The following is a 26,566-nucleotide window of genomic DNA, read 5'->3' on the forward strand; positions in this document are numbered from 1 at the left end:
GAGTATCATACATCTTCGTCCCAGCTTACAAAGACGAAAGAGACAAAATACAGTAATAGGTAAAATAAAAAGAAAGCAGCTTTAATTTCATTTCAGATGACAGATTCAGAGAGAGCCTGCCCTCCCTGCTGATTCGGGGCTGGGGTAGGAAGCTTCCCTGAGCCCCAGTTTGAGACCTGCATAGGCAACATTAACAGATCCTGTCCCAAAACAACAAAGTATCCTGTGAAGAAGCCTAAGCACTGGCCGGTGCTCAGCACGTTACTCCTAACTGTGGGCAAAACGATCGTAGAGCATCAAAGTCCTGCTTTTTCTTTTTTTTTTAAAGATTTATTTATTTATTTCATGTATGTGAGTACACTGTAGCTGTCTTCAGACACACCAGAAGACGGCATCGTATCCCATTACAGATGGTTGTGAGCCACCATGTGGTTGCTGGGAATCGAACTCAGGACCTCTGGAAGAGCAGTCAGTGCTCTTAACCCCTGAGCCATCTCTCCAGCCCCAAAGCCCTGCTCTTCGTAAGGATTTTTTTATATTCTCCCATGCCGTCACGGAGCCGTAAACTGGCCAACCCTCTCGGAACATGTGACTAAAGATGATAATGGTTAAAATCAAGGTATTCGATAAGTGTGTTTACGGATTATGCACTATAATGCTGACTTTTCTTTGTGAAAGTGTGTATGAGTCGTATATGCGCATGCACATGGAGTTCAGAGGTTGACAGCAGAAGTTTTCCTCCATCCCTCTGTACTGTGCTCACTGACGTGGCTATTACCAGCTTGCTCTGGAAATCAGCTTCAACCTCCCAAGTGCTGTGACTGTAGGTGGGCCACTGCCTGGCTTTTCTGTGGGCGCTGGGGATGCACACTCCCTCCCGCAGACTTGAGTGCAAGTGCTTTATCCCCCGAACCTTCTGCCTAGGACCAGAGGATAACAGCATAACCGTAGAAAGTAACTAGGGCACAGTGTGTAGTGTGGTGTGTGTGAGGTGTTGATAGCAGATGTTTCATTTACTCTCTAAGTTCCCTCTGAGATGAGTAGTTCACCTCCCGTTTCACGCCCCCATCCCCCTCACTTCTCAGGCTTGGGAAGTTTGAATTTGGACTAAGCTATACTTGTTTATTTGCCTAAGTCAGAGATAGAATCTCTGACTGATCTTCTTTCTCGTTTTCTGTGGAAAAATGGATTCGTTTGTGAGTAATTACTGAGCTGCCAGTACATTTCAGGTCCTGCTCTAGGTAGGCCTGGGTTGAGTTTGTATTTTGCTCTATTGGTTTATCGCTCTGATGAGGAGTTTAAGAAAGCTGAGAGTTAACATTTCTATTAGTGAACAACGTACAACACGGTAGAGTTCACATATACTTCCCTGAAGACATGAGAAATACTTAAATTACATAGTTTCTAGTTTTCAAATCTTCCCTTCATTGTTCTCTTTCACCATTTTAATCAAACACTTTTTTCTTATGTCTAACCTTTCTAGAAACTGGCAGACCTTTCTCTTCGGATTCAACAAATTGAAACAACTCTCAATATTTTAGATGCGAAGGTTTGTATTTCTAAATACAGGGTAAACTTTTTTGTATGGACACCATCTTTCTCAGTCATACTTAAAATGTATTTGGGGTAAAATCAATCTCACCCTGTATCTGTGGAGTGATACAGTGTTGCACATTAAAAAAAAACATAACGTAATTGCAAGGCAATGAATGGTGTTCATTATAGACATTAACTTAGCCATTTCACATGAACTCCTGGCTTGATTTCTTTGATTGTGCCACTTAAAAGTCCGATATAAACAACATGGTTACAAATTAAGCTGTTATGTGGTTCACATTATTTAATGGAAACTCAAAATTATTTGTAATGTAGCAAGTGGAATAAAACTTAAATGTTTCCAGAGCAAAATGTATTGACACTCTCTGAAATTTTTATTCATACATATATTTTGAAAGTTATGAAAGTATTGGAAGAATACCAGTTTGAAATCCCAAATTACAGAGAAGCTGGGTACAGTAGTCCATGGTGGTAATCCCAGTACTCAGGAGGCTGAAGCAGGAGGATAATGAGTTTGCTGGCAGCCTGACCCATCCAGAGAGGGAGACTGACTCCTGATCCATTCAGAGAGGGAGACGTCTCTTGACCCATCCAGAGAGGGAGACTGACTCCTGACCCATCCAGAGAGGGAGACTGTCTCTTTAAAAAAAGAAACAAACAAACAAAACAAAGCAACAAGCCAAAGGTCCCACGTTACTTGGGGAAATACCTTGTGTTTAAAGCTTAGAGATTTTGATAACTAACGGGCACATTCAGTTTTAGCTGGGTTTAATTTGTAATGCTATGCATGCTCTTCCTGTTCGTGAGGTAGAGGGTTTAACCTACAATATTTTTGTAATCGTTATCCTCCCCTCCCTGATAACCCATGAAAGTGTACAGTGGCCATGTTTTCTAATTGATCAAAATATTTACTGAATATTTGAGTGGAAAATTTTATGCTCACATTAGACTAAGGAAGTGAAGGTAGGTATGTATACTTTCTCTGCCCTCCCCGGACTTCAGCAAGTATGTCTGTTGCCTTATCACATTTCTCTGGCATAGAAATTTAGAGCACCTGGCCTTGAACATGCTGGGGACATTGTGTCAGTCACAACTATACCCACTTGTGACTTTGGGGCCACTGCCACTTTGCTAAAGCACTGTCGTCAGTCAGCACTTCACAATGACTTTTGCTGCCCGAGATCCTATCATCGGGGAGTTCTTTCTTATGCCCTTTCTCATGACTGAACCTTATTTAACAGTTGGGAATGTTAAGGTGCTGCCATCCAAGGACACAAGTTAATGTTTCTGTGTGGGCCAGCTAACTTTAGCATTTCCCTGGCCATAGTACAGTGTCCACCGTCAACCAAACAGCTGACAAACACGTGTCACGTAACACCAGGACAAAAGCAGGAAGAGTTTTTATAAGGCTAACCCAAATGCTTATCTTTTTTGTTTTGAATGTTTACCATTTAAGTCCGAAATGTTGACAATATGTCCATTTGTTGTGTATGAAGAGAACATATTTAGGTAATACTGAAGGATAAATGTTTAAAGAGAGAAAAACAAGCTATGTCATATGTTAAAATATGTAAAGACACTTCTCGTATAATTAAAGCTTAAAATTGGCTAGGGAGGTGACTCAGTTTGTGAAGTACCTGAGGAACTGAGCTCAGACTGGAGAAGGGAGGACCCAGCAAACGCAGCCAACAAGGAGCTACACACACAGACACACACGCACCACATGCAGGAGAACGGTGTGCCACAGAATACTTTTCATTAGCAAGGTGTTTTTAATAAAAATATTCAGAATAGTTTTATAAGGAAAATGTTCTCATCCCCTTTACAGGTAACAAAAGTGGGATATACGGAAGGTGGGCCTGTGACCAGCATATTAGCACTTTAGTACCCTTCGGCAGTCAGAATCCAAAGCCCATGTTTTCAATCCTCTGGAGTCTGTAGGCTGAGCAGTACTTTGTAGGGAAAGACGAGTTATCAAATAAATTAAACTTGGGGGGGGGGGCTCTTCCAAAGAACAGTGAATGTTTTTCACTTTTAACATACGGCATGGGAAGTAAGATGAACGTTCTGAACATATACAGTTTTGTAGATTTAAGGGAGCTAAGAATCCACAGTTCAAAAATTTTGTTTGCATATGCCAACACTAATTCACGTTTCTCAGCTGTCATCTATCCCAGGCCTAGAGGATGTCACAGTTGACATGTCTCCTTTAAGTGTCACTGCTGTCACAAACGGATCACATTCTGAAACCACTGCTGAGCAACTGCAGGTAAGCATCCGAGTTACAAGACTGCAGGACATCAGGGTTGAACAGGAGCCAACGCTAAAGACGTGTAAAATGTTGGCAGTCAAATCATGAAACTTTAAGCTACAAAGTGCATACACACACACACACACACACACACACACACACACACACACATATCAAACCAAAATTAACAAAACCCAAAGTCTATATATTTCAATGAACTGAAAAACATGTAGATTTTGAGGTTGACTTGTTTGAATCTGCATTCTACATCATGATAAGAGTCACTAAATAGTCAGCTTTTATGCCATAATATTTTTTATGCTTCAGTACATTTAAGTTTTTTACTATTTATTTTAAAGTCTCCATTGTATATACATCTCAGTGAGGTACTAAAATATGAAACAACCATCAAAGTGGTGAGCCACTAACAGTATCAGCAAAGTCGTCACCCTGTGTAGGTACATTTTCCGTTTGTACCTGGATGTACTCACACATTGTGACTCCTCAGAAGAGCCCTCCGGCCCTGGTAGTTGTTCTTCTGCGCCTGATTCCCCATCTCCGGATTCACCTAGGCAACCTTGAGAGTATTTCAGAAAAAAAGAGTTTGCATCTCTAGTAAACAAACGTGAACTCCGTCATTAGTCCTTAAACAGTGCAATTGTTTCCACTGTCATAGGCACCATAAGTAATCTAGAGTAAGCTAAACTCAGACCAAGGCCACTTCAGATAGGAGATTCTAGCAGATTTCAGTATCTGGGGTCTGGAACCGGACCCCTGCAGATCTCAAAATACCTATTCCTGTTAATCACACCTGAACTTCTTAATTGGCTTTGCAGATTCAGAATCATTTTTTGTATGTCTGACAGTTTTTAAGTTGTAAATTAGTTTGTTTAGACTATCTGGAAGTTCCTGTGGCCTTCCTGATTTATCCAGTTGTGCCGGATGTTATGCTGATCAGCCTAATAAAAACACACCTAAGGCATGTTAACATTCAGATTGGCTCCTCTGTTTTCTTCATTGACATTACCTAGTGTAGTTTTATATAAAGTATTTTGGAGCCAGGTGGTGCAGTCCTAGCACTTGAGAGGCAGAGGCAGGTGGATCTCTGTTAGTTTAAGGCCAGCCTGGGCTGAGTAAGTTCAAGGACAGCCAAGGCTATGAAAAGAAACCCATTCTCAAAAAGCCAGTGCGTATGTTTATATATGTAGTACATAGAATACTTTGAAAGGAACTAAATACTGCTTTATGAAGATTTTTCATGGTTATGAGTCGTCAGCTATGCGCGTTTGATATACATGCATGCATAGCCCTGGCCCGAGGGAGGTGAGAGCGGGAGAATCAGGAGTTCAAGGTCATCCCTGGCTAGATAGTGAATTAGAGGTCAATCTACAAGATATCTTTGCCTCAACACAACACAATAACAAAACCACCCATTTATCACTCCTTCTGAACTGTGAGTCACAGCCCTGAGCTGTGCATTCTGATCCATACAACTTTACTCTCATGACTCAGATGCTGTCTTCGTTTGCGATAGAATATCCAGTTGTACAGATTGAGATCAATTGGAGACTGAAATGAAGGGCAGTTGAGAGAAGGGATTATGATGCCTAATGGACCGTTCACATAGGAACGCATGCCGGTGCGTAATTAAACCCTGCCAGGCACAGAGTAGCAGCTGGAAGCTGACGACTGCTAGACCCGCGGAGCTCTCACTCGCTCTGCGGAGCTTGGACGAGCCACGCATGGACGTTTAGAAATGCACCTGGATCTATCTCTCTTATGTTCATGGGTGATGATGTCTCAGACTTCTGTGTTAACTGTTTGCAGATGAATATTTACACTCACGTATTTTCACCCTCCTTTGTAACACTTAACATTACCTAGCATAAGAACCTAAAGAATTTGTGTTTGTTTTATTGCTACAGAATTCCATTTTCTTTTTTAAGATTTGGCTTACATATACATTGTTAGAAAAATTCAATATACAAACATAACTTAGATTCATATTCTCAGTACTACAGGTTTTTTGTTTTGGTTTGTTTTGTGAGACAGGATTTCTCACTGTGTAGCCCTGGCTGTCCTGGAACTTGCTCTGTAGACCAGGCTGGCCTTGAACTCAGAGATCCACTGGCATCTGCCTCTCGAGTACTGGAGTTAAAGGAGAGTGCTGCTGTGCTCTGATGAGACTGCAGGTTTTTAAAATATTAATTTGTCTACATCTTAGCATAGATATATTGACATGAACTAATGGCATCTGTGGAAGAAACTCCTTGACAGTTGTGCCAATGCCAAGTGAGGGTCACAGAAGCCAGCTTATTCTAGTGTTCAGATTGGCACAGAAGCCAAGTGCTGTGGTATTGTGTGCTGTATGAATCTGCGCTTCGCACTTAAGCTAGGGCAGGGCGTCCCTGTGCTCGGGTGACTGCGCAAAATGTACATGAGCAGACAATCTGGTTGTCTCCAAGAAATTTCTGAGCACTGCTTTCTAAAAACTTAGAATCAGCATACCCATTTAAAATATAATGGTTTAATAAATGGGGACAGTAGGGTGGCTGGCAGATACCTAGAAAAGTAATTCACTTCCATCAGTTGAGCAGTTGACATGTTTTGCTACTTTCCTGGCGTATCCACCTATCATGTTACATACATTTGCATCTCAGGGAACAATCTGTTATTGATAGTGTTAAGTTTAGGTTATAAGTATAGATACTTGGGAATATATATACATAATTAAACAAATGATATTTAAATATGAAAGTATAATTTTTGAGTAATGCCTCATAATTTTAAAAATAATCGTTGCTTTTTAATTAGCATGACGGACCCTTTCTATGAACTGTCTAGAGATTTACATAAAACTCTCTATAGCAGAACAGCACGCAAGACTCCGGAGTACAACAAGGTGAAGCGCCATCAGAAAATGTCCTAACTGTAGCCAAGGACCCACGATACGCCAGATACCTCAAGATGGTTCAAGTGGTAAGCTAATTCTGTCTGTCTTTTCCGTCTAGCCTGGGGATTTCACTGTAGCTTTTCCAGTCTGAGAAAACGGCTAGCCCAAGTGGCCAAGTTTTCAAGTCTCTTGCGTCTTTCCTGCTTTATTAATGTGTTCCTTAAAAGAAACCAAAAGTCCAGCCTTTCCCGTTAAAGTGAACTACACTTGCAGTTGACATGGGCTAGCATAGTTAATAATGTAGATCTTTGCCATTATCGTTATTGTCTTATTTGAAATCTCGGATGTATCAAGAAAAATGAAAGAGAGCTGTTTGTTTGGTAAACTGAGTTTGATTCCCATATGCCAGTGTAAATATGGTTTTAAAATACATTTTATTTTGCTGTTCATCTCTCAGTAATTTGTTTATTAAAAAGAACATAGCTCGCTCAACTACATAAGATAATACCTTTAACTTTATGTTTTCCCAAGAGATTATACATGGTGTGATGTGGAAAAGTTTGTGGTTGTCTGTGGCTGAAGTAAATTTACTCCGTACCTGTAGAAAGCCCTACTGCACATAATTGGAGAGAGCTGGCGGAATTATTATTTTTCTGATAATGAAAAGTATTAATGGAGAGGAGGAAATTAATGATTTTTTTTAACATTTTGTTATTAGGTAAAAAAAGTGCTGAAGTCTAAAAATTAAATTTGTTTCACAGTCAGCGGCTGTGGATCCTTTTGGTAGAGACAGATTTGCTTTGTTTTAGACCAGGCGATCTTAGTTTGTGTCAGTACAAATGCACCCCACTTCCCAATAGGTAAAATGTGGGCTTCCGTGACCCAGCTTCAGTAACATATCCAGTGGACGCCACATTGTTCTAGACCTTATCTGTCCATAAGCAAATTCCTTGAGTTTCTCTGACACCAGACTTCTGCTTAGGAACACACGAGAAACACTGACCCTCAGAAGCTGAGAAGAGTGGGACATTTCATAAAAGACCCTGGCTTTCCAGACAGTAAAGTACTTTTCGCTACCTTAAGGTGGTCTGCAGAGAAGAAATGCTCTAGGTTAGCTAGAGGTGGAATGGCAGTGAAGAGACACCATGACATGGCAGCTCTTATAAAGGCTGACTTAGAGTTCAGAAGCCTAGCCCATTATTGTCATGGTGGATGGCATGCAGGAGAGCGGGCAGACATGGTGCTGGAGGAGCTGATATATTTTTTAAAGATATATTTATTTATTTTATGTATATGACTGTAGCTGTCTTCAGACACACCAGAAGAGGACATCAGATCCCATTACAGATGGCTGTGAGCCACCATGTGGTTGCTAGGATTTGAATTCAGGACCCCTGGAAGAGCAGTCAGTGCTCTTAACCGCTGAGCCATCTCTCCAGCCCCGAAGTTCTATATCTTGATCCACAGAAGGAGACTATGTGCCACACTTGGTATGGCTTGAGCATCCTTGACCTCAAAGCCTACCCTTGACACACTTCCTCCCACAAGGCCACATGTCTTAGAAGTACCAATCCCTGTGGGCCAAGCTTTTCTTTTTTTCTTTTTATCCTTTTTTCTTTTTTTCAGAGCTGGGGACCGAACCCAGGGCCTTGCGCTTGCTAGGCAAGCGCTCTACCACTGAGCTAAATCCCCAACCGGGCCAAGCTTTTCAAACATATATATTCTCTGGGGGCCATTGCTATTCAAACCATCACAGCACTGAGCTCTGCTCATTCCCACACTGAAGGAACTGAACCACCTGAGGAGAGCATACAGCGGAGTAGAGGGCAAGAGGAGACAGGACAGCTCATCACCCTGGATTACAAGACCTTCTTAGATTCTTCTCCTGTCATTGATAAACTAAGAGAGTAGATGACACGGTCTCTAGTGACTACTGCCAGGCATTTTCTAAAGTATGTTGTAATGTCACCATGTTCCTCCAATTCCAGTTTTAACAGCTACTTACAGTGCGCTATAAACACAAAAAATGCTTATTTATGGATTAATAATTGGACTCCAGAAATTAGTGTTGACATCGAGAGAGTCCTCCTGCCTGGGTCCTATAAAGCATTTAAAACCAACTCTTGGAGGACCAGGAGCTAATTATGCAACTCTCCATGACTATAGCTGGAGGTGAGAATGGACAGGCAGCTATGACAGACAGACAGCACCATGCCATGCTTGACAAGGCTGAGCCCTGACTCTTTAGACTGGGCCCCTTAAAGAGCTCTCACAGTCGGGGTGGTGATCACTATGCTAAAGACCATGGCCCAGAGCAACCCGGGGAGGAGAGGGTTTATTTCAGCTCACAACTCTCAGCTCACACTCCATCGCTGAGGGAAGTCAGGGCAGGATTGAAGGCAGGAACCCGGAGGCAGGAAGTGAAACAACCCATGGAGAAGGGTCTGGGGAGGAGGGTGTGTGTGTGTGTGTGTGTGTGTGTGTGTGTGTGTGTGTGTGTGGTGGCTGCTTATCAACTTGCTTCCCAAAGGTTGCTCAGTCCACTCTGTTATAGAACTGGGACTACATGCCCAGGGGTGGCACCACCACAGTGGGCTGGGCCTTCTACCTCCATCATTCATCAAGAAAATGTCTGACAGACTTGCTATAAGCCAGTCTGATGGATGGATGTTCTCAGTTGAGAGTACTTTTCCCAGACTACCCCAGCTTTTATCACTTTGACAAAAGAATCAGCCAGCATGGGTGCTAAAGTGAGTACAAAGATTACCCGTGGCTGTTTTTCCTCAGACAGTTCCCCATTTGACTGGCGATATTTTATATATATTACAGAATGGGAGCAGGGCAGGAAAGTTATAGAGGATCTACCTCATAGGCATCTTAAGAACTTTGTTATGTGGTGAGAGGGCAGGTTGTATGATTTGAAAAAAAATGATAAAGGACCATTACACACACACACACACACACACACACACACACACACACACACACAGAGGGGAGGCAGGGAGGGAGGGAGAGAGGGAGGGAGAGAAATAGAACTATCTTTAAGTGATCGATGACGATATTATATACAGTCATAGAAAAGAGTTTGAAATAGCAGACTCCATAGTGAATATAGAAAGCACGGCTGGCTCGCTCAGTGGAGGGAGACAGTTCTGGCCTTATGAACCGGTCGGTGCAGAAGCTGGGATGTGGGATGGGTCGAGTCTTCATGAGAAGCAATGGAGAGAGCAGAGTCTAGGCTCAGAGCTGGAAAAGCATCGCGCTGATGTGAAGAAGGATTTGTGGTTTGGTTTGAATGAAGAATGGAATTCAGGACAAGGAGCAGTAGGAAATAAAAGTTGGGTAATAAGAGTCTGGGATACAGGTTGGCACAATGAACTAAAAACAATAAAATTAAATTTAACTTGGATGAACTTCCAGTTTGGGGATGGCAGGGCAGAGATATTGTTTCTCCCTTTCTTCTTGAAAACCACCCCAAACAGTTAGAAAACAACCTCCAACTTCAGTGACGACGAGGCGTGTAAGAACCACAGTCTTGAAAATTAAAAGCAGAGCGAAGAGAGAATGATTGATGAGCTAGTGGAACCGATAGAGGCCGAGTGCACGTGTCCCGGGGGAGACAGCACGAGGGAGCACCTCCTCCACGAGGCTGCAGTGCTTAGAACACAGGAGCACCTGGATGGGGGGCTGGGGGAGGCCGGAGCCTACAACAGGGGGACCTGGCTTCAGAAGGCAAAGTCCAAGACCGAGCAGACTGGACCATTGCTGATGTTCCGGCCCGGAAACAAAAAAATATGGTCTAGAGTTAAGTCAAGCGATTCTAGAAAGTTATGTTTTCCTCTTAACAAAACATTTATGTTTTAAAGAATATTTTCAGTCGAAATGTTATAAAGTATTTTTAAATTTTGAAAGCACATAGGGTCTGGCTCAGACTTCCACATGGAAAGATTCCAATTCCGTGGGGTGGAGTCATGAACCTGTATTCATAGACTTCACATTCTGAAAACAAGGCCGGAGGACACTGTCACTTAGCATAGGGTGACTAAGACGCCCTCACTTAGAAGGGACTATTTTGTATCAAGAGTGGAAGGAAATAGTGAACAAGCCACTTGGAAAAAGACAGACGGAGAGTAGTTGATGTGAAGAACCCCAAGTAGCCAACTGACTGCCCACGGAACATCACAGAGGCCTGCAGACGGAGACTGACCACACACCTCCAAGGAACATCGTAGGGCAGGTGAGCTAGGGCAGTGAATGAAAGCTCACATCAGAATGCAACAGGGCAGGGGACTTAGAGAGGATCTGCCTCACAGATCTGCCTCTAAGAGCTTTGGCTTTGCTCTCTGGTGATGTGACAGGCTGCAAGATTAGACAAAAAATGGCAAAGGACCATTACACACACACAGGCGCACACACACACAGAGGTTCACATACACACACACAGACATACACACAGAGGTTCACATACACACACAGGCACGCACACACACACACAGGTGCACACACACACACACAGGTGCACACACACACAGGTGCACACACACACACACAGGTGCACACACACAGAGGTTCACATACACACACAGGCACACACACACACACACACACACACACACAGAAAGCAACAGAACTTACTTTTCATAATAACAAAAACCAAAACTGAATAAGCTTTGGGGAATGTTACTTGGCTAGCTAAGTGTTTGGTAAACATCTGTGACGTAAGTGGGTAGAGGCGGCGCCCACCGCGAATGCAGCAGCTGCGAGGTTTGCCAAGTGACTCCCAGATGCCACTGACCCTACTCGTTCCCACGACAGTACCGCGGCAGCTCGTCTGATAACTGATGACCAGCACCGTGTGGGGGACACTCTAGTGAGAAAGCCCCAGAACAGCGACTAGCTTAAAGTGGGGGAGCTGTTTGTTTATGCAGTTTTCTATTTCACATTTCTCAATCAGTTGACGGGTTAACTCCATCTGTGCCGAGCTGATCATTGCAATCTTCTCCCTCAGCAGCCTCTAGTTACTGGTTACGCTCCCTGTGACCCTCTCATCTTTCCTCCTGCTTCCTCCCCCGGTTGATTGGGATCATTTCCTCCTCTACCTAGACAGGGAAGAAACATCCTTCTCAAGCCGTCTCAGTGTTTCTCTGGTGTGACGAGCTTGAACCTGCAGACCACCCACGTGGTGACCACTACGTCACTATAAGAAAGTCCTGTAGATTACAAACACATCATATTTAATTTCAAGCTCTCTCAGTATTGAGATGCACTGTAGGGAGGGAGTGTTCCTCCCTAAGACGCCACGAACATCCTCTGCTCCTATGGCCCAGCTGTCTCCAGGAATATATTGCTTTTAGAGCTGCCCCGCCTCACTTGTCACATTCCCATAGATGTACTTGAGAGCCTACTAGTTTAAATTAACTAATACAAACATCTTCCCATGGAAACCAGCACAGTCTTGCATTTGTTTCCCAAGTCCCTGTGTACAGGACAGGAAGTGCTACCCTGCATGTTGGCTTCTTCCTTTCCGTTACACACGTTGGCATGGTTTCCACTGCAGACAGCAGCTCTGAGAGACGGTCTTGAGTGCCGAGAAGCATGTGTGCCCTTGCAGTGGAACTCAGTGTAGCTTCTCCGCTTTGCCTTACACGATGTGTGACCCTGTTCAAGCTTTGCCACCTCAAGACCCATCTCCTCATGTGTAAGCTGAGACCTGGACTTCCTCCTAGATTTATGGTCTGGTCATTAATCCTCCAATCTGAGCTCGCCGTTAATAGAGGTTCTGGGACACCTGCAAGCATTTCTGATTCTTTTCTTTTCCTTTTAAAGTAAGTTTTATGTGAGATTTTTCAGTGAGTAATACAATTTTGTTCCAAATGTGGCAGATAATTGATTGTGATTTAGTGCTTGTTACCATAATAGTGTGTCACCAGCCTGTGCTAAGTTACATATTGCTTTTATAACTTAACTGGAATGGCGTGCGCAGGCCACGGTTCCAGCAGTACTCTCCCCACTTTACTGGCAATGTTTGGTGAATCTTGCGCCAGTAATAAATTGTACATTGGGAAAGTCCTACTTCCACATTAAGGAAGCTAATGACTTGTACTTTTTGAAACCATATTTGCCAACACAGTCTCTTCAGACACTTAGAGTTTTCAGAGCTCTATTTTCTTTGGCGTGCTGAAAATGTGAATTAAATTCTCCCTGGTTCTGGTGGCTCTCATGCGTCCATTGCTCGCAGTGAACGACGGCCTAGGGAAATGAGGCTTCCATTACCTAAGGGCGGAGAGTCTCCAAATGAGTATTAAAGACGCTCAGGAGTGATCCCCCTTGGGCCTGGACGCAGTCTTCACTTTAGGGAGCAGCAAAGTGGAGTTACTGTGAGAGCTGTTGACCCCAGACCCTTTGTCTGAGTACAGTGTGGCTGCCCATTGTCTCGAAAGCTGCAGGACAGGTGTTTATCACATCAGCAGTGTGACCGACAGACAGGGTTACGGTTTAGGCAATTCCAGCTGTCGAATGCTGGCCTCAGAGTTACTTCAACAAGTATATGTTAGTTCTAAGTATGAATATGTGGGTTTTTAATAATACCTGAGGTTTTATAATAATAATATATATGACATTACAGTCAATATCAAGGCTATTTTTTCTGAACATGGGAAGGTTTGTAGAATGGTGGAACAATCTCATACTGGCTATTGAAGGTGAAAGCCATACACCCAGTCGTTGGGCAAGCTTCCTATTTTCTGCCAACTAAGTGACTGCTCTGAGAGTTTGATGATGAGTTAGACACAAGTCCCTGTAGAGCAGTGGACCCCTGAGCGGGAACTGTGAGCTGGAATAAGTGGGACTCGGTGTCCTCCAGTAGCCCCTCTTCTACATCCTACCTTAATAGAAGTGCAAGGCACTAGCTAGACCTTTCCCTTAAACAGAAAACCTGACGGTCATGACACTGCCTGTCCTTTACCATGACTTGATATCAAAAAACCTAGAAAGAAAACTTTGTGTCATGTTTTTGTTAAATATAAAAATTACTAATTTTTTCCCAGTGAACTGGAGACTAAGAATACTATTTGTGGAATATTTGATGCTGATTATAAACTCTGTAAAGACTGTCAATTATAAATCATCTTGGGTTTCTTTTAAGCATCTGTATGTTGCCTTGAAAGTTGTGGCCCTCAGAACAAGTCACAGTGGACATGGATTTCTTGTTGACACTCTCCTGCCAGGACCTGAGAGGCTGGGGAAGGGAGATCACTCCTTTAAGGACTGCCTGGGATATATAGAAGACCCAGATCAGCCTGAGTTATACTGAATTCCTGTCTACAAAACAAAAATAAAGAGCCTTTAAATTCTGTACATGTTGGGGGTTCCTTATTGGCTGTTTGGTTTTTTCTTCAGTGCTGGAATTGAACCCAGGGCCTCCCAACGCTGTGCCCCCGCACTCTAAGTTCCTACCACTAAGTTATAGATAGAACTTGCTTCTTAACACTTAACCTTTGGGGTTGTCTGGGAGGGGGTTGCTTTTTTTTTTAATTTGGGTTTGGGTTTTGGGGGGTTATTTGTTTTGTGTTTGGGGGTTTTGTGGTTTGTTTTGTTTTGTTTTGTTTTCCCAGACAGGGATTCTCTGTGTAGCCCTGGCTGTCCTGGAACTCACTCTGTAGACTAGGCTGGCCGCCAACTCAGAGATCTGCCTGCCTCTGCCTCCCTAGTGCTGGGCACCCAACTCTTGTTTTGTTTTTTGAAATGAGGTCTCAGCGACTTTCAGGTTGACCTTGAATTTCCTCTGTGGTCCAGGCAGTTCTTGAGCGTGTGATCCTCCTGCCTCGGCCTCCTCGGTGACACCTGGCCCAGCCCTTCCCCCCCTTTATAAATATGGTGTTAGCAATAATTGAAGTGAGATTTGAAGACTCGTGTTTTCCCTGAGGCGTGATGAGGATGGCAGGAAGTAGGCGCCATGGCGACCGACCGGGCTGCTGCACTGTGGGGTCGGTGCCATTCTCCATGCCTGTCTTGTCTCCTCAGCTGCTGTCCTTCACAGACACCACCGTTGCCATGCTCCCGCGGGGGTTCCCATGCTAATGCCGCGGGTGCCACTGTTCATTTCTAGTCGTTTGCCACACTGCTTTTACAGCTGGTGCTCCATGTGCTTGGGAAATGTAGTCTGAGTGGTGAACCTTCAGAAGGTCAGCGCTTCTCGGTCGCACACGAAGAACAGCCACCTGACACCGAGCCGATGCACTCACATGGAGCCCATCACCCCTGGAGCTGCTGATGGACGCTTGGCTACCGAACACTTGCGTTCTTTGTTTTTAATGCTGTCCCAGATACTTTAAAAATTAATTTTAATTAAAGTCAAGTTTAGGGTAGAGAGTCAAGAGTTCTCACTCCTCTTACAGTTTGGTTCCCAGCACCCATAATAGGGGCCTCACAGCTGCCTGTAACTCTAGCTGCAGAGTATCTGAGACCATCTTCTGACTACTGCAGGCACCAGCAAGTATACACACACACACACACACACACACACACACACACACACACACACACACCAGTTCACACAGGTGTGCTGAACACACACAAAAATAAAATGACATTTTAAGTAACTTAAAAGGGATAAGTGGTAAATAAGAAAATAGAAAATGCAAAATAATATTCAAAATGTAATGGAGAGCAGTAGAATGGTTCAGTAGGTCACTTGCCACCGAGCCTGACCTGAGTCCAGTCCCCGGGCCTGCATAAAAGTCTGTATAAAATGTACTTATTCATGAACTCATCTGATTTTGCATGAATGGCATTATAACTAAGATACTTTAGAGAATACATAAAGTGCATTATTTGAAATAACTTCACATCAAATATTCATGTCATCCAACTTTGCTAAGTGCAGTACAGTCAGCTTCAGTTGTGTTAAAGCACTATAGCTCAACGCCTGTCCTCATCCATTATAGAAAGACAGAAAGCACGAGTAAGCAAACGCTCTTGACTTCCTCTCCTTCATTGCACAACCTCTCCTGGCTCTCTGGACGTTAGAACACTGACAGTGTCCTCTCTGGGGCGTCCTAAGGAGCCGGTCAAGCATAGGCACATACTGGAGGGACAGTCATTGCTGAAAGCGGGGTCCTCCCCTCACCCCGCCCACCTGTGTGTGCATTTGATTCATCAGAGCCTCTCTCTCCCCACTTTCCACCTCTGCCAGAAATAAGGCTCAACACCAGAAGGTTTTCCAAATGGGTGAGGGGAGAAAATAACCACTGGATCTGAGTAGTTACTTCCTGCAGTTTATTCCTTTTAAAAATCCATAGTTCTCACCTTTCCTGTTAATTGTTTTTCTGTCAGTTTGGTTAATTTATGAGAGGAGAAATAGAGACACAAAACCAAGCGAGGTGTCATAGGGAGCAAGCTCCCGCAGGAGGGAGAGGCTTGCTCGTCAGCAGGTCCACACCTAAGTACCATTCCTGAGAAGTCTCCAGCACACAGCAACACCTCTCTGTCCCAGGTTCACAAAGGACCCTTAATTCATTGTTTAGACTAAGGCCGAGGACAAATCATTACCAGACTTCAGGTTCTTTACTGTGTTTCTGTGACCTCCATGGGTGCCCAACCCTGACCATCTTTCTTTGCATATATATGGATTCCCAAGGTCAAAGAGTGAAAGACCCATAATGCAGCTGTCCGAATTCCTTACCCCAACTGGAAAATTAACACAGAAGGAAACATTCTGCGTACTCAATCACTAGAATCTTCTCTGTGGCTTTCACTGCTATATTCGGAGAAATGGATTTAAGTTTACTTAAATAATAATGTGCCTGTTTTTGACATCGGAACTCATAGACGTGTAGTTTGACTAGCAAATTCTAAAATGATTTTATAATAACCTGGGGGTGCTGAGAAGCAGGCTCGGTAGTAGAAAGAACATTCTGTACTTGCAGGGAACCGGAGTTCTATTCCAGCACCAGCATAGTGCTGCTCACAGCCACCTGTAAGGCTAACGCCAGGATCGGGCGCCCTCTACTGGACTCTCAGGCTACCTGCACTCATGTGCACACGCTCTTATGTAGACACGTGCACACTCACATGCATAGTTCAAGTAAATGTTTTTAAATTGTTTGCAAGTTTATTCTTAGAAATTTAAAGTACAGTGACATGTAAAATGTAAGTGAATGCATGTGTAGAAAGAAGTTATCCTCTAAGGGGAATGAGGTAATGGCTCCACCATTGATTAACCCTAATCCCAGCATTCAGGAGGCAGAGGCAGGCAAACCTTAGTGATTTTGAGACCAGCCCAGTCTACAGAATAAACTCCAGGCCAGCCAAGACTGAATAATGAGAACCTGTCTTGGTAAATAAATAAATACATAAATAAATAAGTTCTATATACCTCTTTTATATGATGGTAAGGGGAAGAAATTGGGCTCCCAAAGCACCAAACTACTCTTAAATCAACAAATACTTGAATTGTTACAAATGCAAAGAAAACATTTTATGCACTCTGCTGGTCATTAGCACATGAGATTTATTATGTTACAAGTATATTTTATGGGGCATAGGAGGGTGTTAATAACATGGGAAAATTGATGTAGCTATGGTTTAAATTATCTCATAATAATAGATTCCTAACTTTTGGAAATGATTTTTTTTAAGCTTTTAAAATTTCATACATATCCAGATGGACTTTAATTTCTTATCCCCAAAAGATAGAGACAGGACTGCTAAAATATGTTTATTTTATTAGTAAAGACATGGTAACTTCCTTACCAACTTTCTGGGTCCTGAGAATGGCCGATGTGACTTTTGCCCATTGTCTCCCATGAGCCATTCCCCACATCTTTAAAGATAGCTGATAGCAGTGAGGAAGCCCTTCTGACTGGAACACTCGTCACTTGAAATCATCCTTGTAAAAGAAATAGTCACTGTTCCCTTTCCTAGAAATGACTTGTTTGCTCCCAGGCCAGATTTGTGATTCCATGCATATTTAGGTTTGACTTAGAAAGAACAGCCACAGTGTCCACAGTAATATCAGAACATAGCATTCTCTCATCTGAACAAGTCTTCATAACACTGCTTCCTTCTTTAGATAGCTAGAGTGATGTTAAAGTTTTAAAGACATTTATGTAAATTAATTTTATATTCCTTTCCTGGAAGCTCCCAGGAGAGAAAAATCATTGAACATGTGTTTTGTTTTATGATTTAGTCAGCAAACAAATTACATATGCTTTATAAGAAAAAGTTATCCTTAACATAAGACCATACCATTTTATAACATGTGATGGGTTTTTAAAATGGCATTCTTAACCATAGAGATGCAATTTGGGAAGTAGAAGCAGGAGGATCAGGAATTCAAGGACAGCCCCAAGCTACATGGTTTATTTGAGCAAGCCTGGGCTACATGAATCCTGTCTCAAAATATACAGCTGCCTAAAATAAATGATTAAAAACATGGCACTCCCGAAACAGCAGAAGGCACAGATATGGTTGAGTCCATTTCACCACGTTACAGTGGCTGCTTTTCCAGCCCATAGCATCTTATACTTTCTACACACCTCTCTCTGCAAATGAAAATGGTTTGAGACAGTCTTGCTGTGTAACCCAGACTGCCTGTGACCTGGGATCGTTGACAGAACCTGGCGATCAGGTTACAGGTGTCAGTCACCTCCCCTCTGCCCCCTCCACAAAACAAGTTCTGTCTTCCGGTGCACTCAGAAGACTTATTATGCTTGGTCTATGTAAGGAAAGAGCTTCATATTTTCCTCTTCTTACAACTAAATTACTGGATTCAAATCCATAAAATAAGAGAGAAAAAAACCCAGAATATAAGGATTTGGGTTTTTTTTTTTCTTTTTCTTTTCTTTTCTTTTTTTTTTTCAAGAATCATAGTCCTCCCAACTCTTTGGATCTAAAACTTTAGGAAAATTTCAGCATGGTTTATAGAGAGATTTAGTAGCTTGGTTTTCATTAACGCAATAACAGATAATGTGTAAATATTGGCAGGCCTGGAGACCTCCAAACAGTTTTTGTGATATAAGAAACTAGTATTTAACCATTAGTGCTGCCCTCCTAATTTCATTAGCGTGGCTTCTTTTACACACTTTCTCCAGTGACGCAAATGCAGACATGAGTTTTTGGAACACCAGCCCCATGGCTGCCTTCTCTCTCCTTCGTTACTTATGTTGGACAAACTGCCCTCATCACTTGCCAAAAAAAATCCCACAGTTCCGTAGGCTTCAGTTTTTGAGGTCTCTTGTGTCCTCCTTAGACCACCACTTTGTCTCTTCGCGATTAGAAATTGGACACTTCTCTTTGATGGTTAACAAACTAGACACTGTTACTTTAAGTCCTTCCTAGCAAGAATGTAGCAAACAGCAAATCCCTGAGGGGCCCTGCGGAGACAACAGCAGGTCCTGTTGGAAACACATCCTGGACCGCAGGCCCAATTAGTGGTTTTGTTTTCTCTCGTACTTTATGAGATTTACCTTAAGGTGTGATTAGAAGCCTCTGCAGGGCAGAGGATTGGAAACTGAGTGTTTTCTTTTACCTGTGTCATGATGGAAATGTGACGGAGGGGGTGGGGAGGTTCCCCCTGGACTTTTTGGCATTTCTGCGTTCTCTTTCTGTAACCAGTTCCAGAAAAGTAAGGTTAAAATATGGAGCTTCAAGCTCAGATGTCTATTATTCTTCCGCTCCAATCAGTTCCAGGGGTCTGTGAAAATGGGAGTTTATCTGATTCTACCAGCATCCCTGGTTTTCACCCCTGCATCCCACTCCCACCCCCACTCCTGCCACACACACCTCCCCTTTCTTTTGCCCTTTTGTGCTACACTTTAGGAGAGTCTGCTCTTGGAGTTTTTTGGTTTTGTTTTACTTCTTGTTTTGTTTGAGTTTTTTTTTTTTTTTAACCTCATTTTTCTTCCCTTCTGTTTTCTGGGTTTTGTAATTTATTTTTGTAACCTTTCCAGTGATATCCTGTGGCTTATGCTAACATATGATAAATAAATCACATAGTTGTGTTTGTAGAAAGACCTTATGACATCAAATCATACTTACTAGAAGCTGAGAGGCTGTTTGGTTCTTGTTGGTTTTAGGAACTATGGCATGAACTCTGTTGCTTTCCCCCTCTGTCTGTAGGACATTGGTGCTTTTGGAAAATGAAATGTTCTACACTTCTCTCACTCTGTTATCCTAAATAATTAAATAGATCCACCGTCACCCACCCCCATCTCCTAACTCCAGCTTATGTCCTTTTTATTTTTTTTAACCCATTGACTGACCAGTTAGTGTGGCCTGTCACTGACCCTCCCTCCCCTAGAGCCTTTCTGTTAGCAGTGAGTCCCTCCCCCAGTCTTGCTGGGCTTTTGACTGGTCTGATCTTGTACAGTTTGTGCCTGCAACCAGGAGAACTGAGAGCTCATCTGTGCAGCAGCGGTCAGTCCCCTAAGCCTCTGGTGCATGGTCTTTCTCCCCTAAGTTTTCACGGGAGAGGGTATGAAGTACATTTCCCATTAGAGCTGAGCTCTCCGCAGGCGCGCGCGCTCTGTGCTCTGACCAGTTGTGGCTCTGCAGTCACTGCAAAGAGAGCTTCTCTGGGAAGGGTGGGGACAGACACACTAATCTCTTGGTATAGCTGTAAATAGTAGAGTTGGGGTTTCACTCTGCTTTACTCGAGTCTTAGCTTTAGGAATTGACTTCAGAAGTAGAGCTTGCCCTAACCTCTCGGTTACTCTAGGCAGTCAGCAGTCTGTCTGAATTGGATGGGCTTTCGTTTCTCCTTCACTATTGCAGTTGTCTTGTCTAAATCTGTACGTTATCAAAGGCCCAGACTTCTATCTTCCATTTTCTTTGTCTTCCAGACCTATCATAATTTACATCTTAGAGCACGGTGACTACACCTTATGGAAAATGGTTGTCTCAGGGGGCTGCTTTGGAAAGAATTCTGGGTTGGAATTATTAATACCTGTTCATTTGACTTTTAGGGTACAGTTAAGCAGGGATGCTTAAACCTTTTCCACTTGTGAACTTCTTTTTCCAGAAAACCTTTTTACATAACCTCAGGCATATCTGGATATCAGGTATATAAATCAAACGTGTACTGATAATAAATCTTGAAAAATTGTTTTAAAACAATTCATTGGCATATATGTAATTTTCTACAGCTTAAAGATTAAAACAGATTTACATACTAATGAGATGGGGGTGCTCATTTATCTTTACTTAAACAATTAAAACGATTGAATGTAATACTGTAGGCCTATCAGAGTTTTTCAAAGATTCATATTTTAATTTTCTAATCAATGACGAGAACACCACTTCGTATAAACACATGGTAAAAAGTGGCAAAAAGTATGTTTAAAGCTATTTCAGAAGTTTTAATTCTGTTTCAATCATAAACCAAAACTCATTGAACATTTTGTGTGCAGGCCCATATGTAGGTACTCACAGAGGTCAGAAGAGGGTGACTGACCCCCTGGAGCTAGAAATACAGACAGTTAGGGGGTGTGTGTGTGTGTGTGTGTGTGTGTGTGTGTGTGTGTGTGTGTGTTTATGTGAAGTCTCTGCACAAACCATAGCCACAGAGGAATGACCCATGCGAGGCAAGGAGGAAGTTCTGTTCTGCACAGCTCAGTAGCCAGTGTTGGCTCAAACTTCTAGAGCCTGACACTGGGCAGGTTTTTTAGGCCTGTTTAAGGACAGTATGATTTGGGAAAGGGTTTCCTGCTGGAGCATAAACCCTTGTGTACAAGGAGGCATAATTGTATCAAAACTCTTCTCAAAGCACATGTCACTTCTTCCCTGACTTTATGTGTTATCTTAAAGGCCTGGGGAAGGATCTGGTTCACACCTGAGGCATACAGATATGCAGGGATAATCTAAGCTATTAGTTACCTCTTGCCTTGGTTCAGGGACAACAGCTTGGGGAAGACGCTGGCATTAGAGATAACATAAAGACCACCTAGGCTATTGGGAACCTCCATTCACTCCCACACTTCTTACATTGAAGAGACAAATGTGTTTGAGGGCCTTGGTTTCCCTGGTGCTTATGCATGAGCACAGCGACCTTAGTGTTCCCAACAAGTTGTGAGCTGCCTGGCACAGGTGCTGGGGACCAAGCTCTGGGCCTCTGGATGAGCTGCAAGTGCTGTGTCCACTGAACCATGTCTCCAACCCAAACGCATTTTTTTTTAAATGAAACTCGAACAGCAATTTCCAACTTCAAACATTCGAACTCACTACGACCCAAATTATACTGATTTGATTTATATGCTGAGGAACAGTAGTGAGAAATTATGACAAAAGTTTGTTGTCCATAAATTACACTGTTGTTTCTGTAAGAGCAGAAGCCTTTAAATATAAATTAAAAAGGCACTGCACCTCAAGTTTTGAACTCGAGCAGAGATGTTTCAGGTAACATTCGGAATGTTGTACGGCATGGTGGTGTAGACAGAGCAGTGTACGCATGCTGGGTTGCAAGAACCAAGGCTTCAGTAGAACCAGGGGCCACAGCACAGGCAAGCACTGGCAGAAACACCTCGGGTTTACCACATATTTTATTTTGAATTAGTTTTGGAGTGTACTACTTTCAGAAACCGTTTAGTGCGGCCAAAGGTTTTGTTACATATCCACACCCAGTGACGTGAAGGTGTGGCATTCGTTTACTCAGCAAATGGGCACTTATTTTCAAATACATTTGGATTCATTTCTGATGTATCGCTTTCTTACCACTCTAATATTCTTAGCCTGGATGCAGATGTTCATGTGATACCAATGTTTTTCAGTTTACCACTCCGTAGTCCTTGCTTCATGTTTGTAGTGGTGTTGAGACGGTGTATAATACACTGCTTAGAGTCTGTGTTCCTAAGGTGTCTAAATGAAATCAGTGTCCGCTTATTAAATGACTGTTTACATTTACACGATAGTTAACTAGTCATCCTATCAGTTTAGCCAAACTTCCTGTCGTCTGAGCTCGCGAACCTTTCCATGTTTTGGTGACAGTGTAGCAGCAGCAGCCATATGGTAGTACCAGTGACTCAGTTTGGGTTCATGTGGACTAGATAGTGCTGATTCCGTCAGGTCAGTGGAAGCCATGTGTGCCCTGAGATCCTTCAAGGGCTCTGCACACACATCCATAGCAGAAAGGGGAGGGCTGCTTTAAATCCTAGGTGCCTCCATGGGCACCTGTAGTTGTTCTTGGGAACAATGAGGAAGGCTTTCTGATAACTGCATTCTCCCTTTGTCTTCGACAGGGTGTTCCGGTGATGGCAATCAGAGACAAGATGATCTCAGAAGGACTAGACCCAGAGCTACTGGAGTGAGTAATGTTTCTATAAAATCACGTCCACACAGTAGGAAACGTGTAGGCTATAACAATAACAAACATTCCAAGCTCTGTTCCGTGCTTCCTATGCAGCGTTTTATAGTTAAGGATATAATCATCATAAATCGTGCCTGTGCTATGCTAAAAGAAAAGGAAATATCATAGACTACTGAAACCAACCCTGGCACACTTCAGGAGATGAAATTTGGTTATTAGTCTGCTCCGAATTCGGTGGCTGGGCACATGGGGTTTGTTGTTGCTATTATTGTTGTTGCTGTTTCTGTTGCTGCTGCTGTTCTTGCTGTTTTTGTTATTGTTCTTGCTGTTCTTGCTGTCGTTGTTGCTGCTGTTGTTGCTTTTGCTGTTGTTTCTGTTGTTGCTGCTGCTGTTGCTGTTGTTGCTGTTGCTGTTGTTGCTGTTGCTGTTGTTCCTGCTATTATTGTTGCTGCTGTTGTTCCTGCTGTTGTTGTTGCTGTTGTTGTTGCTGTTTTTGTTGCTGCTGTTGTTGCTGCTGTTGTTGTTGCTGTTGTTCTTGTTGTTGCTGCTGTTCTTGCTGTTGTTGCTGTTGTTGTTCCTGCTGTTGCTGTTGTTGTTGCTGCTGCTGTTATTGTTGCTGTTATTCTTGCTGTTGCTGTTGTTGCTGTTGTTCCTGCTGTTTTTGTTGCTGCTGTTGTTGCTGCTATTGTTGTTGCTGTTGTTCTTGTTGTTGCTGCTGTTCTTGCTATTGTTGCTGTTGTTGTTCCTGCTGTTGCTGTTGTTGTTGCTGCTGCTGTTATTGTTGCTGTTATTCTTGCTGTTGTTGTTGCTGTTGCTGTTGTTCTTGCTGTTCTTGCTGTTGTTCTTGCTGTTCCTGCTGTTGTTGTTGTTCTTCCTGCTGTTGTTACTGTTGTTCTTGCTGTTCTTGCTGTTGTTCTTGCTGTTCTTGCTGTTGTTCTTGCTGTTCTTGCTGTTGTTCTTGCTGTTCTTGCTGTTGTTCTTGTCGTTGTTGCTGATCTTGCTGCTGTTGCTGCTGCTGTTCTTTCTATTCTTGCTATTGTTGCTGTTGTTGTTGTTCCTGCTGTTGTTGTTGTTCTTCCGGCTGTTTTGCTGTTGTTCTTGCTGTTGCTGTTGTTCCTGCTGTTGTTGTTGTTCTTCCGGCTGTTTTGCTGTTGTTCTTGCTGTTCTTGCTGTTGTTCTTGTCGTTGTTGCTGATCTTGCTGCTGTTGTTGCTGCTGTTGTTGCTGTTGTTGTTGCTTTTGTTTTTCCCCAAGCTGACTTTTTCTTTGGCAGTGATTTGACAAAATATTATCTACCTCAGGTTCTACTCAAGGCTACAATACATAAGAAATGTATTCTACCATGACTAGGTTAAGCCAGCCCAAGAAGTAAATAGGATAAATAGTAATCTAGGGTGCACATTCATGGTTATTATGAAACAGATGCCAGTTTATATGTGCATTATAAAATGTCTTTTAGAAATGCTGAGAAATGATGGCTCAGAACATTGATAATAATTCATTCCATCTACGCTAACCTTGCTATGTGGGTCATCTCAATAAATTATATCTCTTAATGGGTTCTTCACAACTCTTCAACTTTACAAGCACCCAGATACTTGTAAAGAGTCTCTCTAGTTGGAGCTTCCACTTGCCCCTGAGTTACTCAGGCATAGACGGTGCTAGCAGTATGCTTTGGAATTTTTCTTGGCTCTAGCACTTGAGGAAAAGGTGTGCATTTTGGAAATGAAACACCATAACAGTCATCTCATATTTTATCTTCAAAAATGTAAAATTCAAGAATGTCTTTAAAACTGCCAACAATGGATTTTCCAACATGTATGTTCATTTGGTGGGTTTCCAAATGGCAAAAGAATCGACTGCAATAATGTGGCTTGGTGACTTGAACAAAGCCACCTTTGTTCAAAGATATCTGCGTTGTTTAATATGTGTTCTGGAAATTGTTTCTGACATTTAAAAAGCAGATGAATTGTGGCATGTAGTTTAATAAGAATTGGACATTTGGATTTAATCTATTTTGGTACTCACTTTGTATAATTATAAGTACATTTACCATCTATTGGATTCTTTTTTCGCTTCTGGAAATACACAATAGGCCATAAATAATAACGAAGATCAAAAATGACCTTTAAAATGGTGACATTTCACTCTGGAGGACAGGAAAGCCAGTGTCCTGTAACTGTCTGCACAGTCTGCATGTCTGGTCTGTGGTCCACTTGTTTCATCTCATCTCCTTCCCAAACAAAGTCTCTACCTGTGGTCTTTTCATTCAGCAGCTACTGACACTACAAACTGAAGTCACCTTTGCTCTTTCCTCTTCCTTCCATGTCCCCAGTCCCTATGACTTGTCCCGTCTTCCGTATCACTTACACGTGCTCGTATGTGCTCACGTGCCTCCAGCCCACTGCTGCTCGTTCTGCCTCTCATCTCTCAGTGAATTAGGGCAGGGGTACCTGATGTGGTGTTCGTGTTCTCCTTCAAGCCCTGCCAACCAGTCCACGTGGATTCGCCCATCCCTTCCTCCTGGCCTTCAGCGTATAGTGTCTAACTGTTGCATGTAAATGCTTTTCCCATCGTGTCCTGCACCATTTCTCCAGCTCTTGCTCTTCTGTACGTTTCCTTTGTGCAGCCATCCAGATGACCTGTATTTATCTGAATATATCATCTTCCTGTTCCCTTTTGGCATTTTTATATGTTGTCTGTACTCTCCTCAGAACTTCTCTCTTTCCCCTATCTTGTTGACCTTGGAAACTCCTTATTCTTCAAGAGTATTGGGTATTGTCACTTAAGAGATCTGGGGCTACCATATGCTCTTATATCACCGTTAGCAGATTTGAGTGTACGTCATTGCCTATAAATGTTGAGAACATTCAGCTGTGAGGAGATGGGTGCCAAGTTGTAGGGTAGGATTCCAGTAACAGTTAGCATGGCCTTACAGAAGCTTCCAAAACCACATCCTAGAGGCTGACTTCTGACCCATTACCTCATGGGTACATGTGGTGACCACCAGGGGCACTGCTTGGAGTGGACTGACTCACTTCACCAATCACCACCACAACCATTCCCATCCCGGTTTAGCTTAGTATTAGCCACCTTGTTCAGGGGCCTTCTGGTGCTGCGGAATGGGATTTACACTGGTTAGGAACCCTCACCTGGGTGGAGAAATCTGACATCAAGTACAAGAAGGGATGTGCCATCCGAGGAGAGCACAATTTTATTTAGAATATTAAGTACAAAATAACCCTCTTCCAAGAACTTGAGTAAAAAGTGTTCTGATTCTCTTTACTTTAAAAGTATAACTTTGAAAAGACACTGTGTTTTTATTAAGTTCAGTACTGAGACGGACTCCTATAACTGTTGGAAGAGCTAGGCTGGGCTCTGTCTGTCCTGAACAGAGACTCTGAAGCTGAGGGGAATAAAGAAGCAGCGCTCAGTGAGCTGCTGTCGGACTGGCGGTCTCACAGCTAGAGCTGGAAGCGAGAAGCATCCTGCTTTAACAGACATTGCATGATAGAGATCGGTGGTTTACTGGAAAGTTTAGGATGTGTGTCCTGGAATTTGAGATG

The 26,566-nt window shown here is 42.9% G+C and overlaps 1 protein-coding gene across 2 annotated transcripts in view; it reads left to right on the forward strand.

The window, feature by feature from the left end:
• Nucleotides 1–26,566, forward strand: part of Washc3 (WASH complex subunit 3) — a 44,228-nt gene that overhangs the window by 10,798 nt on the left and 6,864 nt on the right. The window contains exons 3-6 of one of the 2 annotated variants that reach the window (XM_032910882.1): nt 1,484–1,549; nt 3,719–3,826; nt 6,677–6,787; nt 22,934–22,998. In XM_032910882.1, coding sequence (XP_032766773.1) covers nt 1,484–1,549; nt 3,719–3,826; nt 6,677–6,787; nt 22,934–22,998 — 350 coding nt within the window. The remainder of the gene's footprint in view (nt 1–1,483; nt 1,550–3,718; nt 3,827–6,676; nt 6,788–22,933; nt 22,999–26,566) is intronic. The other variant, XM_032910889.1, reaches the window with a different exon arrangement.

The sequence above is a fragment of the Rattus rattus genome, chromosome 1 (assembly GCF_011064425.1).
Source record: "Rattus rattus isolate New Zealand chromosome 1, Rrattus_CSIRO_v1, whole genome shotgun sequence".
Classification (NCBI taxonomy): Eukaryota; Metazoa; Chordata; class Mammalia; order Rodentia; family Muridae; genus Rattus; species Rattus rattus.